At 46.2% G+C, this 21,717-nt stretch overlaps 1 protein-coding gene across 1 annotated transcript in view; it reads right to left on the reverse strand.

The window, feature by feature from the left end:
* The window catches only part of LOC132403759 (single-pass membrane and coiled-coil domain-containing protein 1-like), a 48,559-nt gene extending 27,315 nt beyond the window's left edge, over nt 1-21,244 (reverse strand). The window contains exon 1 of the mRNA XM_059987427.1: nt 21,111-21,244. Coding sequence (XP_059843410.1) covers nt 21,111-21,244 — 134 coding nt within the window. The remainder of the gene's footprint in view (nt 1-21,110) is intronic.
* Between the last annotated feature and the right edge of the window lie 473 nt (nt 21,245-21,717).

Consider the following 21,717-nt stretch of genomic DNA (forward strand, 5'->3'; position numbering starts at 1 on the left):
AAATGTGGCTACCTCTCCTTAGGGTGTAGATAGTGGGTAATTCACTTGTTAAATACATCACTTAGTTGGTTTAACAACACACTCCTCAGTTTGTGTACAATTGCCGTGATTAATAGTTTGAACAGTAAAAGTAACTTGCAATTGTTCTCATCTAGTTTCAGAAATAAAGTTGGTAAGGACATTAATGCATGTTGCACTTCCTAATGGATAATTGTCAGCTAATGATTAGCATAGTTAGATTAATGTTTTTCTATCTGGTCTGAAGACAGTAAAACAAGTTCAACACACACAGTATCAACTGCTTATTTCCCTCCATAGTTGCTGCCTGACCTGAGTTCCTCCAGCGTTTTGTGTGTGTTTCTCAGGATTTCCAGCATCTGCAGAATCTCTTGTGTCTCCAATAAAAAGGTTTGTGTTTTTGTGTAATCTCAACTGCCCTGCAGTTTCATGTTTCATCCTGGTCTGTATCTGAAAGTGGTTTGACTTATTTCACACATACCTGGGCAATACGCAGGCTTGGGTTGATAAGAAATAAATAATGGTCAAGTCATCTGAATGACAGGCGCTTACTGTGACAGAGTGCATGATAAAGATCATAAACCACCTTGCCTTGATGATCATCTCCCTGAGAGTCACCACTGATCAGAGGCCACCAGACTAACCACAAAATAACATGGAGAAGAGATGGAGTAATTCTATGATGTTAATCTCCTGATCTCCTGACATCAGAGACTCTCTGTAATTTAAGACTGTAATGGAACATTGTTCACCAGAACAACTCTATAATTTTATCTCCTGAGTCAGTCCAGTTAACTACTGATTTTTTGTTACATGGACTGTTCTGCAAAGTAAATTATGAGGATGATCTGATTGCTGATTTCCATTTGATTGAGGTTAAGTTCTCCCCGTGTGGTGAGAGACATGTTGCTAACTCAAGAGTGGGGTCATTGCTGAGGGAAGGTATCAAAGGAATTTTAATGGCTGTGTCACACTATAATTTGACTGATAGACTTGTCACCCCACCCAATAATGTCAGTACTGCAAGGATAGTCCACCCAACTTTAGTCAGTCTCAAAGCTGGACATTTCAGGCATGCTTAAAGAAATGTTACATTCATTGTGGTTCATTATTCTTCACCAGTTCTTCTCATCAGTGAAAATGTCTTCAGGTTTTTGGAGTTGTTGATGTGAGCGCAAGGCAACCAATTTTCCCATGGACAGCCTACTTGGAGATCACAGAAGAAATCAATATCTTGGTCATCACCCCAAAACCTGAACCATTGAAAAAGGAGATTGACTACTTTTCTCGTAATAACAAGAGGACAGATAACCAGTTTTAGCTTTAGCCATGATCACTGCTGTGCATCCTTATTCACCATTTAATATAAGGCCATGCTGAGCAACTTGATACTAACTCCCTCTATCCACTTTATCTTCTGCTTGTCCACTTTACCTTTCTATTTGTAGTTCTTTGTTCCCAACTTTGTCCCTGATGTGAACTTCTGGTTCTTCTCATGAGTCCTTTCTTAGTTACCTCATAATAAACAGAAGCAAGAAGAGGCCATTTGGCCACTTGTGCCTGATCTGTCATTCAATGAGATCACAGCTTATCTGCTCCTCAGCAACACTTTCAAGTTCAAGTTCAACTTTAATTGAGATTCACCATGTATGAATACCCATGAATAGTGTTCCTCCAGGGCCAAGCTGCAAAACACAGTATCGACAGTCATACACAACACAAGGCACATACAAAATAGCAGTGAAATATAGTCACACAATAAAACATAATACAGACCAAATCCTTAGTCCATGGATGTTTTTGGCAAGAACAAGCCTACAGCAGTCCATAGACGAATGCAATCCAGCTCATCATCCACCGAGCAAATACTGGAGAGCAGCATCGATGGGAAGTAAGTTCCCCAAATCCAGCATGGGCGTTGCACCACACCGCCTCCAGCGTTAACCCCCCTGGGTGGCTGCAACTGGTGACACCATGGTAAAAGGCCTAATCTGTGCTACAAATTGGGCCATTCATATTCCCTGCCATCAGTCTCAGCAATAAATCAGTGAACCAGACCAGCAGTATTCTACATTACCAGTGTCCAACAGGGTCTTACGATTAAAAGACAAGCGCCCTAAACAATCACTTGCTGTTAGACTACACACTGTTTTCATGAACTGACTGCAATGCCTCTCTGCACAGTCTGCACCAAGTCCAGCTCCTTTGCTAACAAGCAACTCACTGATGGGGTAGACTGACACTAATACCACAATTCCTTGGTGTATAAACATCTATCAGTCTCCCTTTTGAATATACTCTGCAAGTGTGCTTCCACAATTGTTGCAGTAAGAGTCTTAGCTGACCTGTTCATTGAAAACCACTACCCTGTGGGAGGCAGGGACTGGCCCATATAAGGAGCATTGCAGCCCCTCCCAGTAGCTCCCACTACCTGATGGCATCACGCCCCTAGTGGCCTTTAAATCTAGCACGCAGTAGCTATACAGTCATTTAGTTCTAGTGTTGTATTGACCAGGTAGACAGTGCTGCAGTGAAGAGTGCCCCTTCACACAATTAGAACATCTAGTATTTGCCACTGTGTGTATGTTGATTGTTTGTTTTATCTGTTTAATCCAGTCCGCTCCAGGGTGGATGGACATCAGTGCAGGATTTGGGAGTCCCACCAACCTCTTGGCTGACTATCGGATGCCCATAGTCTGGTCAGACAAGTTGGACTCCAAGGAGGTGAAACTGGAATGCCAGAATGGGTTTGTACTTAATAAGACAGGGCAAGGGGAGCCAGTAAGGCAGCAGCATGAGATAATCTCACAAAAGGAGAAGGAGATAGATGGTTTGAGGAATGAAACAGAATCAAAAACCAGGTTGCCCGGTTTGCACAGATCTGAGCCAGAAAGGACACAGAGATGGCCTGTTGACTAGTGAAGGTGCAGCAGTCAGAGGCTGCCAGTGGGGCTAATTGGCAACCAGACCCCATTAAGGTCCCAGCCCTGATGTGACCCCGACACATGGGTAGGAGATGGGGACATCTGGTTAAATGGTGAGGATGGGGAAGAGAGCCTTGTGTTTCCCCCTCTAACTGTGCACACGTTCCTCTATGCAGTTGCACTACTACAGGCCAGACTGGTAGCCATGTAGTCCTGTACCCGTCTAGGGTCTGCTGGCCCAAAGCCCCTCCCAGCCTCCATGGAACAGGGTGAGGAAGAGCAGAAGGCTAAAGCAGGGGGACCTAAGAAGGATAACACAGCAGCTCTCGTCCAGACAATTGCCACTAAGAAGTTCTCCACTAAGGAACTGACAGAGTTGGGAGACAGCTACAGGCAGAAACTAGGGGGCGCAATGCCTTCGTGGTTGCGAGGATCTAGGATGCAGAATTTGGGTGTCCTGGGGTGGGGGAGGGGACTGATTAACAACGCCCTGAGAGTCCTGCCTGCTTCCACTGAGGGGAAGGGTGATAGTGGTGGTTAAAGTCAGGTATCAGTCACTCTTCCAGTGGGATTTGCAGTCCCAGGTAGAGTGGAGCACAATGGAGGAAGGAACCAGACCGACATCCCACCGGATGGGCATTGAGTAGCTCATGGTCTACTCTAAAGAGGGTGGTGCTGCCTTTATTGGAGCCATCGATTGGGGGCACTGTAGACGCCGCCATCAGATTATTGGAGGGATTAGAGTATGTGGGGGAAGGTCCCTGCTGTCGGGTGCGCAAATTAGACAAGCGGCCTTGAGGTGGAGAGCCTTGCGTGAACTGTAATGTTTCTGGCGTTGCTCGGAAGCGGGTTCCTGAGGGAGCAGACAGACGGGTTCCCACTCCTACCCTCTGCCATGTGAAGGGAACAGTGACAGTGTAGAACAAGCAAAGAGGCAGTGAAGGAGAAAGGTCATTCTCTAAACCCGTCCCCAGTTAAGGCTCCTTCCGTCTGTTCCCTCGCAATCTGCCCTATATCCCTTGCTGGAGGCTCTGCGAAAGGCACCACCAGAGGTCCTTCAGCGGTAGCACAGGTTGGACGGTAGGTGGCGCTTCTCCGCCCCACTCCCATAAAGTGGGATAATTTGCCCTGCACCCCCTTATAATAAAGTGTGAATGGTTTGAGTTCGAGAAATGTTCCGTGAGATGTGGCCATACTTAAGTGAGTTGGTGTGTGCAAAGTCTCTCATGTGTTTGTTAAATCTGTATTGGAAGGGTGTTTGAATTAACCCTAATTAAACAGAAAAAGTGACTGAATTATTTCGCTATTCGGTGAAATGAATTTGTAGGAGTTCTTTTATCTTTTAAGAGGGCTGTGCCTTTAAGTGGCTGCGTGAATGTGTTTTTTTTTCTCTTTATTCCTTGGAAAATGTGTTTCGTTTTCCACTGTGGAAATTAACTGTTTGCTGTAAACTTTGCAGTTACTTGCGTAGGTCCTGAAAAAAAAACAGTTCAAGCGTGGATCAAATTTGTTTTTGGAGGGAGCTGATTCCGGCGTACTGAGTGTTTACCCACAGGCGGCAGGGCTGATCGAGCGCTTGAACAACAGATTAAGTTATTGACTCCCCACGCACACTGATTTCAGAGTGTGCTGCTGCAGGCGGTGGGCCTGCGTTGCTCCTCGGTGTCCCGGAACCTGGCAATGTGAGATCCTCCAAAAGTGGAATTTGAGGGGGAATCGGAGAAGGTTTGGGGGCAGCAACCACACGGGTCACTAGGGCATAGGGAATGCGCGATGGGTGGCTGAGAGAAATGATTCTTAAGGAGTCCATTTAGAATGTGCTGACACAGAAAGAACGTGCAAAGCAACTTGCAGGGCAACGTATAAACCAATTTGCAAAATCAGGATGAAACAATAGCTTGCTGATTAAAGAAGCGATACAGGTAACGGGAAGACATGCTTAACGGTTGAACAATAACGGTGTTAATGCGCTGAGGCTGATAAGTGGGCCAAAGGGGTAATCACATTTGTAATTTTGTAATGAGATTAAAGAAGAATGTAGGGTATAAAAAACTGTGCAAAGTGTAATTCGGCACTCAATCTAGCAGGAGCTGGTTGGGTCCGACTCTGCAGACTCGAAAAATAAAGTTTACCGTTCTGCAAATTGCTGAGACTCAGTGTGTTTCTGACAACGTGGGGGCTCGTCCGGGATCCACACTCCGGCCGCGGTGGACACGAGGAAGGACATCGGAGACGGTGCACCCCGCCGAGTTTGGCGGTCCCTGACTCCTTGCTCGTCGCCCCAGCGCGGCTTGAGCGAGTGATATCCGGACAGCGCAGAGCGGTAAACGGGGAGAAGGGGACAGTACCTGGTACTGGAAGTCCCCAGGACGCACCGGGTAAGTGCCTACTATTATAGTAGAAGGGTGCGGGAATAAGTAAGGACGGAGAAGACCGGGATCGCTACCCGGGGGTCCTCCTGATAAAAGTCCTTGGGACGCACCGGGTAAAGTGCCTACTGTTGCAGTAGAAGGGTGCGGGATTAAGTAAGAGCGGAATAAGATGGGAGGGGGTGGCTCTAAAAAGAAAGAGGAAACGGAGAGACCGGGACCATACCCGGGGGTTCCTCCTGATAGCCCCCTCGGTAGAATGTTTGAGAATTGGGGATGTGGAAGACTAAAAGGGAAACAAAAGAAAAAAATGATACAGTACTGTTTAATTTGGTCGAAACAGCCGATAGAAAAACCTGCGGTCTGGTGGCCGCGGCTTGGGTCTGAGGAGGATTGGGTACGACAAGCCTTAAACATTTACGTTAATTCAAAACCAAATGTAAAACCGGAAGAAATTGCTTATGCTTTTTGTTGGGCTCCCTGGCCAGGAGTAACAACAAAGAGTTTTAAGTTGGGCATTAAAGGGGAGCGGAAGTGGGACCCACTCGATCATTTACCCCCTCCCTATGTCCAGCCTTCTGCGCCCCTTGCGGGAGCAGAGGGAGAACGTGAAGAAAGTGAAAAAACAGAAGAAATAGACCCGGAGAGGGAAGAGAGGGATGTTAGGGAAAAAGCAAAAGCAAGGATCGAAACAAGGAGTGTGACAGGAGCAGATAAGAAAAAGAAAGACGAATTAAAAAAGGAAGAGGTATCGATGTATCCCCTTCGAGAGGTTCCAATGGGAGGAGCACGAGGAGGGACAGGATTTGTAAACGTCCCTCTGACAAGTACCGAAGTACGAGGATTTAAGAAAGATATGAAAACTTTATTAGAAGATCCAATGGGACTGGCAGAACAGTTGGATCAATTCTTAGGACCTAATGTTTACACTTGGGAAGAAATGCATGCGATTATGGGAACGCTATTTTCTGCACAAGAGAGGCAAATGATACGACAAGCTGCAATATCAATTTGGGGAAGGGAACAGCCGAATGAGTTACCGGGGGACCGGAAATTTCCAGTAAACGACCCACAGTGGGACAAACAAGCAGAAGAGAGAAGACGGCAATATCCCATTGCCATGGAAGGGAGGAGGGGATTACAACCTGTAATTGAGACATTAGTATCAGATGGACTCCTGGAAGAATGTATGTCACCCTTTAATACCCCCATCCTACCGGTCCGAAAGCCCGACGGCACGTATCGAATGGTTCAAGATCTGAGAGGCTTAAATGCGGTAGTCCAAACACGATACCCGGTAGTGCCTAACCCCTATACATTAATGAGCAAAATACCTCCTGAACATGAATGGTTCAGTGTGATAGATCTAAAAGATGCCTTTTGGAGTTGCCCGTTGGAGGAAGGTAGCCGAGATATGTTCGCATTTGAATGGGAAAATCCCTTCACTGGGCGGAAGAAGCAACTCCGGTGGACCGTCTTGCCCCAAGGGTTCACGGAGTCCCCAAACCTATTCGAACAGGTACTGGAGCAAGTATTGGCTGGATTCCATTGTACCGAAAAGAACCAACTATTACAGTATGTCGATGACCTACTACTATCGGGACCAGCAGAGGAGGTAGTGCGAGACGATACTATAAGACTCCTGAATTACCTAGGAGAAAAAGAATTGCGGGTGTCCAAGAAGAAACTGCAATTTGTCGAGAAGGAAATAACATATCTCGGACACAGAGTCAGTAAAGGGCACCGCCAAATAACCCCAGAAAGAATAGCGGGAATAACTAAAAATACCGCTTCCCAGGACAAAGAAGGAAATAAGACAATTTCTGGGCTTAGTGGGCTATTGCCGGATTTGGATAGAGAATTATACCCCCCTGGTGAAGTTTATGTACGACAAATTAGCAAAGGAAGACCGGGGAATAATCAGCTGGACCGAAGAAGAAGAACAGAAGTTCAGGAAAATAAAAGGGCAACTAATTCGGGCCCCGGTATTAACACTGCCAGCACTGGAAAAGCCCTTTCAGCTGTACGCAACAAACAATGAAGGAACTGCGTTAGGAGTACTAACCCAAGAAAAAGGAGGAAAGCGGCAACCTGTGGCCTTTTTATCAAAAATGTTAGACCCGGTATCCCGGGGATGGCCGACGTGCATACAAGCCGTAGCGGCAGCAGCCGTACTAGTAGAAGAAGCACGGAAATTAACCTTTGGGGGAAGAATGACGGTGTATACCCAGCACTCCGTTAGCACCCTCTTAGCCCAAAAAGCTCAGCGGTGGTTGACGGACTCTCGCATACTGAAATACGAAACCATTCTGATGGTCGGGGATGATTTAAGCTTTGAAAGGAACAATAGTTGTAACCCGGCACAGTTCTTATACGGGGAATCAACAGGGGAGCCCGACAAACATCAGAAGGCGAGTGGAAGACCCCCGACGGACGGCAAGTACTGAATAAGGAAGTAACTCGTCATATACTGCAACAACTACACCAACAAAGCCATTGGGGAGTGCAAGCTATGTGCGACACTATCCTAAGGGACTATGTTTGTAAAGGGATATTCACACTAGCTCAACAGGAGGTGTGGGGCTGTTACACCTGCCAAAAGGTAAACAAGAAAATGATGCGTGCCACCCATAAGGGGGGACAAACACTAGCCGTCCGACCGTTCCATCGGATCCAAATAGACTTTACGGAACTACCACAAGTTCAGAGATGGAAGTACCTGTTAGTAATTGTGGATCACTTCACTCGGTGGGTGGAAGCATTCCCAACCACTAAAGCGGACGCCCCTACAGTGGCACGGATCCTATTAGAAAATATAGTCCCGAGATATGGAATAATGGGGTCTATTGATTCAGATAGGGGAACACACTTTGCCTCAAAAACACACCAGCTAATCTGTGACGCCTTAGGAATCCAGTGGAAGCTGCACACCCCCTGGCACCCTCAGAGCTCAGGAAGAGTTGAGAGGATGAACAGTACTTTGAAGACGCAATTGACAAAACTAATGATGGAAACCAAGCTACCCTGGACCAAGTGTCTACCCCTGGCCCTACTAAGAATCCGCACGGCTCCTCGAAAAGATATAGGAGTATCCCCTTATGAAATGTTGTTTGGCCTTCCATATTGGAACAAGGTGGAGGGCTATCCTTCCCTGCAAGGGGGAGATGTCTTTGTAAGGGACTATTTACAGGCACTGTCTCGTTCTTTTGCAGAATTGCGCAGGAAGGGGTTACTCGCACAAACCCCACCTCTGGACTTCGCACTCCACCGAACTCAGCCTCGACTGGGTCCTGATTAAGACTTGGAAGCCAGAGAAGTTACAGCCGCAGTGGGAAGGCCCATTCCAGGTGCTACTGACCACCGAAGCCGCAGTAAGGACAAAAGAAAAAGGGTGGACCCACGCCGCGAGAATCAAGGGACCCGTAAAGCCCGAAGAAGGTGCAGAATGGACTTGCGTCCAGGGAGAAGACCCGATGGTGCTAAAGCTCAAAAGACGGACAGAATGAACTTTGGGACTGTAATGTATATACTGCTATTGTTGAGAAGCGCTGAAGGGGGATGTGATAAGTGCAGGACGATGGTAAGGGTGGGCATGACGGTTTTTCCAGGGTCCTTTGTATCACACTCGCATGTAAACGAGAAATGTTATGACTACAACAAAAAGGAGGAGTATGTGGAAAGTTTAATCTAACCAACTGCTGCTTAAAGATAGATGACAACGGAAAGGTGGTTCAAAAAAAATATCAGATAAAATAAGGAAACTGGCCCACGTGCCGGTACAGACCTGGAAGCCGCTGGGGTATTGGGACTGGCTGGACGGATGGTTGAAAGGAGGCTGGTGGCGAACCGCTTTAGGGGTTATAGGAGGGGGATTGATGGTCCTCCTTCTGCTACCATGTCTGATCCCCTGCTTGCGGGAGCTAGTAGCTCGGGTGGCAAGACAAGTCATGCAACCAGGGGCCCCAGCTGATCCTGTTCAGGTACTCCTACAAAGGGAAATAGAGCTAGAGGAAGAAGCCTATGTAAACCCGTGGCAAAAGCCCAACTGATAGCACATTCTAAAAAGAAAAAGGGTGGATTGAGAGAAATGATTCTTAAGGAGTCCATTTAGAATGTGCTGACACAGAAAGAACGTGCAAAGCAACTTGCAGGGCAACGTATAAACCAATTTGCAAAATCAGGATGAAACAATAGCTTGCTGATTAAAGAAGCGATACAGGTAACGGGAAGACATGCTTAACGGTTGAACAATAACGGTGTTAATGCGCTGAGGCTGATAAGTGGGCCAAAGGGGTAATCACATTTGTAATTTTGTAATGAGATTAAAGAAGAATGTAGGGTATAAAAAACTGTGCAAAGTGTAATTCGGCACTCAATCTAGCAGGAGCTGGTTGGGTCCGACTCTGCAGACTCGAAAAATAAAGTTTACCGTTCTGCAAATTGCTGAGACTCAGTGTGTTTCTGACAGTGGCGTTACCGGTGGAAAGGGAATAAATACCCAGCGACTGAGCAGGAGGGAGGGAGTGTGTATCACCGTATGTTACAGAATGATGAAGCGGTGGTTGCTGACGGCAGTTGTGATGTTTGAATTTTAACTGAATTTATTTAAGCTTTACTTCCGTCCCACGATGTGAGGGAGTAAAAATATTCGCGTTATGACTCTGTCGCAATGTACAGACGTGTGAATTTAAAAGTCTAATGACTTGTGCAAAAGAAGCTGTCCTGTGTCCCGGCGGTCCTGGCTTGTGTGCTGCGGTTTTACTGTGTGCAGCTGAAACAGTTTGTGGTTGGGGTGACTGGTGTCCCCGATTATCTTGCAGGCCGCCTTTTTGTACCTGCTGCTCTAAATGTCCTCAATGGAGGGAAGATCACGCGTTGGGCTGTCCGTACCACTCTCTGCAGTGCCCAGCGATCAAGGTTGGTGCAGCTCCCATACCAGGCGGTGATGCAGCCGGTCAGGATGCTCTGAATAGTGCCCCTGTAGAAGGTTTTGAGGATTTGGGGGCCCATGCTGAACTTCTTCAGTTGCCCGAGGTGGAAGAGACGCTGTTGTGCTTTTTTTGTTGTCATTGAACCATATGACTTCAGACTGTTTTTTTGTTGTCATTGAACCATATGACTTCAGACTGTTTTTTTGTTGTCATTGAACCATATGACTTCAGACTGTTTTTTTGTTGTCATTGAACCATATGACTTCAGACTGTTGGATCTGCGCGAGGGCGCCGCTGATACTGATCCTCATTAAGGAAGAGCACAACTGTTAGAGCTTCTCCGACTTTGGCATTCTGACTAGGAAACCGTAAGGGAGTCTACTCCATGGTATAGGTATGGTCTTAAACAACTTGAATCTCGGGTGTTGTTTCGTACGTCGGGCGTTTTTCTCTTCACAAGCCACTCCTCCAGCTTGTGGCCGCATCATTGGACCACGGCAAAGCCGTCTCGGATCTTAGTGAAAAGGTGTGTTTGGACCGGGTGGAGAACGTGCTGGGTTGGAACACCACAGGGGCAAACTGGGGTTCCTCGTGCGCCCCATTTGCGCTGTTTTGGCATGTCGACTTCTGAGTGTTTGTGGCAGTCTGGTAGCTGTGGTAAAGACCGGTGGAGCGAGGTGGGTCTTTGATCAGACCTCCGCGGGGGGTGGGGGGCAGTACCGGCGTGTTCGTCATAGGAGTCGAGATTTTTCAAGTTGTAAAAGGTGTTGGGGATTTGACTCGGGAAGTTGGAGTGGCATTTTCGATGAGTTTACGAACTGGACGGTTGTTGGCATATTTTGGATGCGCTTGTAGAATTTTGCTGAAGCTGTGTATCTCCGGATCACTGGGGAGCTATTCCGCTTGTTAATAGCCGCGGACAGGTGCGGGTTTTAGGGCTCCTGAGATTATTCTGGTGGAAACATGGTGTTTGTGTGAGCAAGGTGTGTGCGCAATATGCAACGACTGAGAAACATAGTGCTAGGCTGCTAGTTCGTAGGTCTGACCCGTTAGTTCTTACTATCTTCCTGGCCATGGCCGGTTTGAATTTTAGTTTTCTTGCCAAATTTCGAAGGTGGGTGAGAGAGTCCGATCCAGTGTGACTCCTAAGTACTTTGGGTATGGATTATTGGGTAGCTGTTTGTCATTTGGATTTATGTTGTTTTAGTTCAGATGAAATATGGAAGTTACTGTTTTGTTGGCATTCATTTTTAGGTACCACTTTGTGAAGTAGTTGGATAGGGAGTTGATATCCTAGGGAAGGGTTCTTTCAATTGATTTGACATCGTTTGTTTGGAAGGCTATGGGCCAATCCGAATTTAATAGATTTGGTTTCACGGAGGTGACTGAGGGACAGATAGAACAAGGCGCACAATGGGGTGGTAAATTGGATTAGTAGGTATGCAGATGATACTAAGGTAGGTGGCGTTGTGGATAATGAAGTAGGTTTTCAAAGTTTGCAGAGAGATTTAGGCCAGTTGGAAGAGTGGGCTGAGCAATGACAGATGAAGTTTAATGCTGATAAATGTGAGGAGCTACATTTTGGTAGGAATAATCAAAATAGGACATACATGGTAAATGATAGGGCATTGAGGAATGCAGTAGAACAGAGTGATCTAGGAATAACGGTGCATAGTACCCTGAAGGTGGAATCTCATGTGGGTAGGGTGGTGAAAAAAGCTTTTGCTATGCTGGCCTTTATAAATCAGAGCATTGAGTATAGAGTTGGGATGTAATGTTAAAATTGTACAAGGCATTGATAAGGCCGAATCTGGAGTATTGTGTACAGTTCTGGTCACCAAATTAGAGGAAAGATGTCAACAAAATAGAGAGAGTACAGAGAAGATTTACTAGAATGTTACCTGGGTTTCAGCACCTAAGTTACAGGGAAAGATTGAACAAGTTAGGTTTTTATTCATTGGAGCGTAGAAGGTTGAGGGGAGACGATAGAGGTATTTAAAATTATGAGGGGATAGAGTTGACGTGGATAGGCTTTTTCCATTGAGAGTAGGGGAGATTCAAACAAGAGGACATGAGTTGAGAGTTAGGGGGAAAAGTTTAGGGGTAACACGAGGGGTAACTTCTTTACCCAGAGAGTGGTAGCTGTGTGGAACGAGCTTCCAGTAGAAGTGGTAGAGGTAGGTTCGATTTTGTCATTTAAAAAAAATTGGTAGGTATATGGACAGGAAAGGAATGGAGGGTTATGGGCTGAGTGCGGGTCAGTTGGACTAGGTTCAGCACGGACTAGAAGGGCCGAGGTGGCCTGTTTCCGTGCTGTAATTGTTATATGGTTGGAGCCAAAACTGACCCTTGCGGAATTTCATAATGCGACGGGTGTCACTCCCTGGGCGGGTGAAGAAAGGACGGGTGCCTGTCATTCTGTGGCGGAACGTAGGATCTTTTTATATGGGATCATTCGGGCTAGTTTTAACATTAAGCCTTGGTTTCAAACGATGTCGCATGCAGCGGATAAATCGATTAAAAGTTGCTGTGGTTTTCTTTTGGAGTTCAAAGCCTGATTCGATGTGAGTGTGACACCTCGCTCACTGGTGTTGTCTGAAGACAGCTTGGTCGATCGGAATGTAAGGATCTACCGGGGTAATATTCTAGATAAAATAATACGCTCAAGAAGTTTGTCACACAGCAGAAGAGAGAAATTGGCCGGTAACTTGCTGGGTCGTCTGGTTTCGATATCGCAATGAGTTCGGCACGTTTCGGGGTATTTCCCTTTTGTTCTGACAACAGTACTCCCCTCTCCGAGATGTTTCAGCGCTTCTGGAGAGATGCCGTCGACGCCGGCGGCTTTTGCCGATTTAGTGCTTTGCAAGGCCGATTTTACTTTGGCGGCTGTTATTGCAGATGTAGCATACTCTAGCGCTATTGTAACGTTTTGGTATTCGTGTTTGACTTGTTTCGAATTGATGGTTGGGATGTACGTTCCTCTGTGCCTGGTGTGTTGTCTGCACTGACTGGACAACTGCTTTGTTGCTTGCGTGTTGTAAAGTTTGAGGATGGGCCATGCAGGGTTGCTGCGGTGAGTGAAGGCCACGTTTTCGGCTGCTTCGGTTGTGGTGGTGGAGCGACGTGAGACCATTAGCGGTACTTCTCTCACCTGTTGTTTTAAACTCTCGAAATAGTTCCTTGCTTTCTTTAGACCAACAAGGAATGCATTCTTGTCGACATTGCCTCTTTCGCGAAGTCTATGAAATCGGTGGAAAGGTGGTATTCTGCGCGTATTGTAGACTTGCCAGGTGATTTTTTTCCCAGTTTGCTTTTCTGAAGATCCATCCAGGGTTCGGGGTGTTTGGGATCCAACCGGACCTGTGCTGACAGTGAGGAAAATCACCAGACTTCTCGAGCAGCTGGTAGGGGTTCAAGTTAACTTGTTGCAAAACAGAGGTCTGGTGTGTAATTTCATCGTTGACGTCGTGTGGAGGTTTGTGCGCTTCAAGGACTCTAGCAGGCGGTGCCAACTCGGGCCACCCGTGTTGGAACGGCTGTGGACGAGGTTGATGCAACCCCGGCTCTCGTCTGCCCCTTCTGAACCACACTTCATCATCAATGTTGGATCTCAGTAACCCCCCGGCGGAGTAAGTGCTCTCAGGGTTTATACTCTTTGTGGTTTGTCTAATCCCAAGGTCCCTCCCGAGGCTGAGAGTAATCCTTCTGCCAGCAGGGAAGTGGAAGGAGTGTCGATGAGCACACGGGTCCGACCAGTCGGTGGGGTATAGCCCCGGGATGTTTAAACAGTACGTCTACCTGTGGCGTCTTCATCGTAACTGGATAGCCCGGACGAGCGCCCTGGCCGTGAGGTTCGGTGCAGTAAGAGGCAGAAGGATTCTGTATGATGCCCTTTCCCCTGTTTGGTGTGGCCGGGCTATCCTGGCAACTGATGCGCATGGCCTCTGCGATGCCACCGAGACGGCCACCATTGATGCCCTGACCAGGGTGTCAGCTGAGGTGACGGCCTTGCAAAATCGGACGATGTGCCGATGGAGAAATCTGTGTGGTGACCGGACAGGAGTGCAGCCCCTACACCCTAGGAGGCTGGAAACATTTACTCAGCGGGCTGAGCAGTCAGATAAGATCAGAGAAGTAGGGGGCAGCTCCATAACTACATCATCCCTCGGGAAGTTGATCTTGGGAGGCTGGTGGAAAACTGCAATACACTGGATAGTAACTGGTGTGCTGATAATTCTGGGTATTATTGCGTGTGGTAGAGTGGGATGTCCTTAGGGGTTCTCCTTGCCTGAAGGTTGAGTGTCACTGTGTTGTGACTTTCCAGAGGTGGAATGTTGCAGTAAGTGTCTTTAACTTACCTGCTCATCGAACCCCCCCCCCCACTATGTAGGGGGCATTGTGGCCCCTCCCACTAGCTGCCATTTAGCTGATGGTGTCAAGGCATTGGTAGGGTTTAAATCTAGCTCTCGTGTCGCTGTGGTCCAGGTAGGTGAGGGTGCTGCAGTAAGGAGTGCCTGGGTGCACACTTTTGATAAGTACGTGCCACTGTGTGTATGTTTGATGTCCCTTCGTCCTGCTCTTTGGGCACTCAGTTTAGACAAGTATCTGTAACCGAGTTTAGCTTGAATGTTACTAAATACTGAATGTTTAGTGTCTGCTTTGTCTAGTAAATAAGTAGTTAACCTACTTACTAGTAGTGAGTGTCTTCTGACCCCACTCACCTAAACTGTGAACCTGTTTTTCCACAGTAACAATCCTTGTGGTTGCCACAAGGAAAATTTTCCTCATCTGTCTGATTCTTGTGGTAAGGAAATTTCTCCTCATCTGTCCGTTTCTTGTGGTAAGGAAATTTCTCCTCATCTGTCCGTTATGGCCAATATAGTAACAGCGACATGCACAAGTAATTGTCCCAGAAGGAGGAGAGGGGTCCTTGGCAAGTTGGAATACTGAGGTGAGAGTCTGTATTCTTTGGTTGACGGTCAACCTGATTCTACACTAGATCTGAGCTCCATGTGTGAGCTGCCTTACCAGCAGTCTCATCAGAGCTTCATTTAACTTGCGTATGACATCTCTACTCCTGTACTCAGATCCTCTTACAACAAGGCCCACCTATTGAACTACTTTCCAAATGATTGCTGAACCTCATATTAGTGATAAGATTACAAGAATTCCTTGGTCCCTCTGAAGATTAAAACCCTTCAATTTCTCATCATTTATCCATGTTCTTTCTACCAAAGTGGATAAACCTCACAAGTTTCCACATTATATTCCATTTCCCCTGGCCTCCCTCACTCAGTTACCCTGTCCATTGCCCCCAAAGCATCGATCCTCCTCACAGTCCACACTCTTGCCTAATTTCATACCACCAGCGAGTTTGGATACATTACGCTTGATCCCTGCATCCAGATCAACTGGGCCCCAGCACTCATCTCTGTGGCACATGATGGGCCACAGTCTATCATATTTATTCATTTATTTCAATGATGTTTTCTGTCCTTCAGCAAATTGCAATCCACAGCAATATCTTCCCCACAAATACCCTGTCCTCTAATTCCATTTAATAGTCTTTACCTTTCTGAAATCCTTTTGAAAATCCAAATACATCACACTCACTAATCTGACCATTCCATTATTCCAGTCCCAGGTACTCCTGTTTTCTCCCACATACAAAGCACATATGGGTTGGTGGATTATTTGGACACAGTAGGCTACCCATCTGGTGTGGATGAGTGGAAGGACAATCTGGGCAGTGTGGGGAAAATACAATGGAGGAATGGAGATGTTGTAGGTGGTTGATAGTCAGTGTAGATTAAATGCCCCAAGTAACTTGTTACCATGTTGTATGACTCTCTGTGACTTGTTATTCTCCAAGACCACTATTACTGATATCTTTAACCTCTTTCTTTGGTAGTCTGAGTTACCCATCAGCTTCAGGCAAGCTTCAGTTATACTGATGCCTAAGAAGAATGTGGTAACCTGCCTCAATGACTATCATCCAATAGCACTGACATCCACTGTGATGAAGAGCTTTGAGAGGCTGGTGATGAAACATATCAACTCCTGCCTGAGGAGCGACTTGCTTCCATTCCAATTTGCCTATCGTCACTACAGGTCCACAGCAGGTGCAATTACATTGGCTCTTCACTCAAACCCAGAACATCTGGACATTGAAGGGGCATGCATCAGAATGCTCATTATTGGCTACAGCTTGGCGTTCAATTCTATCATTCCTTCAAAGCCAATCAACAAACTTCAAGACCTAAGCCTCAATTCCCCCCTGTGCAATTGGATCCTCAATTTCCTCACTTGTAAACCGCAGTCAGTTCGGATTGGCAACATCATCTCCATGTTCACCATGAGTACAGGTGCACCACAAGGCTGTGTGCTTAGCCCCCTGCTCTACTCACATTATACTTATGACTGTGAGACTAAGCACATCTCCAATGCCATACTTAAGTTTGCTGACCAACTGTCATTGGCCGAATCAAAGGTGGTGACGAATTAGCATATAGGAGCGAGATTGAAAGTCTGACTGAGTGGTGACACAACATCAACCTCTCACTCACTGTCAGCAAGACTGAGGAGCAAATTATTGACCTCAGGAGGAGAAACTGGAGTCCATGAGCCAGTCCTCTTTGGGACTTCAGGGGTGGAGAGGGTCAGCAACTTTAAATTCCTCAGTGTTTTCATTGCAGAGTATCTGTCCTTTGTAAGAGCCATTACAAAGAAAGCACGGCAGTGCTTCTACTTCCTTAGGAATTTGTGAAGATTAGGCACGACATCTAATGCTTTGACAAAGTCCTATAGCTTTGTGATGGAGAGTATATTGACTGGTTGTATCATGGCCTGGTATGGAAACACCAAAGCCCTTGAATGAAAAATCCTACAGAATGTAGTGGTTGCAGCCCAGTCCATCACAGGTAAAGCCCTTCCCAGCATAAAGCTCATCTACTCAGAGCACTGATGCAGGAAAGCAGCATCCATCATCGGGGACCCTCACCACCCAGGACATGCTCTCTTCTTGTTGCTATCATCAGGAAGAAGATACAGGAGCCTCAGCACTCACACAACTAGGTTCAACAGATATCCGCCTCAACCATTAGGCTCTTGAGCTGTTCCCACAACATCAGGATCATTTTCAAGGACTCTTCATTGCATGTTCTTGTTATTTATTGCTTATTATTTTGCTCTTATATTTGCACTGTTTGTTGTCCTTTGCACATTGGTTGCTTGTCCCTCCTGTTGGGTAATGTCTTTCATTGATTCTATTGTTTCTTGGATTTACTGTGTATGCCTGTCAACAAACGAACCTCAGAGTTGTATATGGTAACATATATGTACTTTGATAATAAATTTACTGTGAACTTGAACCATTTGTAAATAACTGTTCCCTGTTTACTTCCTTCCTTAAATAGCAACAAACAATCTGTTGGGGGAACTCAGCGGGTCAGGCAACATCTCTGGGGATGGGGATGGTGAAAGGAACTATATATGTTTCAGTTTGAAACCTTGTATCAGGAAGCAAGTTTGTTGCTTACGATTCCAGTATCTGCAGTCTCTTGGTGTCTACAGATTGCTTCATAAAGGTATCTCTGTTTTGTTTTGATTAGTTCCTATCTAAGATACCATGCTCAAGTAATATCAAGGTCCAGACCATTGACTCAAAGCCATGAGCTTGGACCCCATATTGGCAGCTGGGGAATTAAACTTCAAATAAATAAGGGCTTGGAATTAAAAGAAAATAAAATGCAGACCTCAATAACAGTCACTACTGGTTTGTTGTAAATTCCAACTGGTTTTCATTGACCTTCAAGGAAGTAATCTATCATAAACAAGAAAAAATCTGCAGATACTGGAAATGCAAGCAACACAAGCAAAATGCTGGAGGAATTCAGCAGGCCAGACAGCATCTATGGAAAAAAACATACAGTCAACGTTTCGCTCTGAGACCCTTTGGCAGGACTGGAGAAAAAAAGATGAGGAGTAGATTTAAAAAGTAGGGAGAGGAGAGAGAAACGCAGGTGGTAGGTGAAACCTGGAGGGGGTTAGATGAAGTAAAGATCTGGAAAGTTGATTGGTGCAGGGCTGGAGAAGGGGAAGTCTGATAGGAGAGAACAGAAGGCCATGGAAAAAAGATAAGGGGGGAGGAGCACCAGAGAGAGGTGATGGCCAGCCCATGTTCTAAGCCTATACTAGTATCCGTCCCTCACTTTTCCCTCATTATGTCGACAACTGCATTGGTGCTTCCTGCACCCAAGCCAAGTTTGTCGACTTCATCAACTTTGCCTCCAACTCCCTCCCTACCCTCAAGCTTACCTGCTCCATTTCCGACACCTCCCTCCCCTTTCTTGATCTCACTGCCTCTATCTCTGGAGACAGCTTATCTACTGATGTCTATTTTAAACGCACAGACTCACACAGCTACCTGGAATATTCCTCTTCCCACTCTGTTACTTGTTAAAACACCAACCCCTTCTCTCAGTTCCTCCGTCTCTGCTCTCAGGATGAGGTTTATCATTCCAGAGTGAAGGCGATGTCCTCCTTTTTGAAAGAAATGAGCTTCCCTTCCTCCACCATCAACACTGCCCTCAATTGCATCTCTTCCTTTTTTAGCACGTCTGTCCTCACCCCATCCTCCCGCCACCCTCCTGGAGATAGGGATCCTCTTGTCCTCACCTACCACACCACCAGCCTCTGCATCCAGCTCTTAATTCTCTGAGAGACGGAGGGACTCAAGCAAACAAGTGCTACACCTGCCCCTACCCCACCTCCCTCGCTACCAGTCAGGGTCCCAAACAGTCCTTCCAGGTGAGGCAACACTTCATCTTTTAGTGTGTTGGGCTCATACCCTGTGTTCAGTGCTCCCAGTGTGGCCTCCTGTACAGCAGTGAGACCTGACGTAGATTGGGAGACTTTGCTGAGCACCTACGCTCATTCCGCCAGAAGAAAAGGGATCTCCCAGTGGCCACCCATTTTAATTCCACTTCCCATTCCCATTCCAATATTTCAGTCCATGGCCTCATGAACATAGATTTCTCAAACTTCTGGTAATGCCCCCACCCTCTCCTTCACCATTCCCCATCCCCCTTTCCTTCCCTTACATTATCTCCTTGCCTACCCATCACCTCCCTCTGGTGCTCCTCCCCCTTATCTTTCTCCCATGGCCTTCTGTCCTCTCCTATCAGATTTCCCCTTTCCCAGCCCTGTATCTCTTTCTCCAATCAACTTCCCAACTCTTTACTTCATCCCTCCTGTCCTGGTTTCACTTTTCACTTTACATTTCTCTCTCTCCTCCCCCCACCTTTTAAATCTGCTCATCTTTTTCTCTCCAGTCCTGATAAAGGGTCTCGGCCTGAAGCCTTAACTGTTTTTTCCATAGATGCTGCCTAGCCTACTGAGTTCTTCCAGCATTTTGTGTGTGTTGCTGGGTAACCTATTATGTTTAATCTCCCAATTTGGTTGACTCATAACTACTTCTGTTCAGTGACAGATAGGAATGGACAAATAAATGCTAGCAATGTGTTAATAAGGTTCAGGAGCAGCCACATCCCTTCAATCATTTAGTTCTTGAACCAACCAGCAAAACCCCTAATCCTTAGAATCTAGTAACACTATGATGATTTGACCATTTTGTACTAAAATGATCTTTGGTGTTAATTTCTGTGGAAGTTGTGTTTGATTTACTGTTTTCTGTGAATGCGCCTGTGATGCTGCATTGCAACTGCACCTGTGCATATACGCACTCGTCATAAACACAACTTGATTTTGTCTGTAATAGAGAATACGTACTGTACCTGCAAAACATTCTCACGTGTGTCTTCCCACTGCATGCCTTATAAACCTTCTGCAGCAGAAGACAGATCACACAACCTGGTTTTATCTTATCAGAGACATTCCCCACTCTCCTATTCTCCCTGCCTTTGTCTCCTTCCTAGTTCCGATGAAGGGTCTTCGATCTGAAACATTATTTCTGTTCCTCTTCCCACAGCTGTGGCCTGTCGTGCTGAGTTTTTCCAATATTTTCTGTTTTTTGTTTCAAATGTTCAAATCCCCTGTTTTTAGTGGTGAAGCAAACATTGAATCATCCCAACACTACCTCCTTTGCTCTAGACCTTTCTCGAAAGCAACAAATTCCGTACTAATCTCCTGAAGAAGTTAGAAGGGGATAGGTATCCTTCCAAAGGAAACCTGTTGTACTCATCCCATCACCAATACAGATATTCCCATCTGGATTGGACGGGTGGTAGTTTGGGAGGGTCTGTGCCTGTTCCTACCCAAAAAGGATGTTCTTGCCATCCAGCTAAGATCAACCAGATTAATTCTCAGCCTGGTGTCTCTGTGTGACAGTGTGAAGCAGTGTGGGCTGCAGACGCAGGTAACTGCAGATGACGGAACCAGGAGTGACAAGTAGGCTGCTCAGCGCTTGTTTTCTGCAGCAGTTTGGCCGGGATGCCTTACTCCTGTTTCCATTTATGTTAAAATTCGTTCTCTTCTGATTTTGGGTTTAAGTTCTACAAGTAATCAAATGCTGCAGTCAGCTGTCAATCACCTCCCTCCAGTACAGAACCACACAGATGCTCCAGAGTTAAGTATCCATGAGTCCTGACTTCTCAAAAATCTCAAACTGCTGACTCTGAAGTTCTGATTCTTTTAATTTGGTGCAGTTCCCCCTCCCCCAACATCAGCTCACTAGTTAAGGTCGCATTGACTTGCTGGTTGGATCAGAGGGCTTTGATTCACAAGGCTCGTCATTGCACAGAAGGTCTAGGAGATCCGAAGAAGTGAACTGTGTCCAGAAGGCACTCCTCCCATCTGCCTCTCAGAGCTGTTTCTGCCCAGCAAAGCAACTGTTACAATTTATACCATACCTGCCAATCCTGTGGCGGAGAAGGTCCATGGACACCCTCTCGGAAGAAGCCTTCGACTCTTGGCTCTTGGTTGGACCGTCCTGCTTCTCCACCTTCATTCCCTTCCTCTCAGTCTTTGTGGCCCACCTCTTCATCCTCCAACAGATCTGCTAGCAAGCTGTGGCCCTCCGGTACACGGGCAGTTGAATGAGCAGACTAGGTGAAACAGCTGTGCAGGGGACAAGCTGGCCATGTCCCAACAACATCTCAGTGGCACCTATTTTAAACTCTGCAAAAAATAGAAAGGTTAGAGTGGGCATGATGATCAGTTCAGTGACTTGCAACGCACCATCTTCTGTATTAAAGCCTTGAGCTGGAGGGGGTTGATAAAGTCCTTTCAAGAACACAATTTCATGTGTACATCAAATAACTAATTAATGAAGACTACTTTAAAGTTGTAGTTAAGATGGCCATCTTTGAAATCTGAGCCTGTTGTTTATGAAGTTTAAATGATTCTAAAAATAAAAGTGATTACATCTGTTTCTGAGCTGCAGCATGTGTCACAGTCATTGGCAGCAGTATTGGCTTTTTTATACAAATGCAGTCTGATTTTAAACTTATGCAGTCT

This window comes from Hypanus sabinus, chromosome 2, assembly GCF_030144855.1.
Source record: "Hypanus sabinus isolate sHypSab1 chromosome 2, sHypSab1.hap1, whole genome shotgun sequence".
NCBI classification, from domain to species: domain Eukaryota; kingdom Metazoa; phylum Chordata; class Chondrichthyes; order Myliobatiformes; family Dasyatidae; genus Hypanus; species Hypanus sabinus.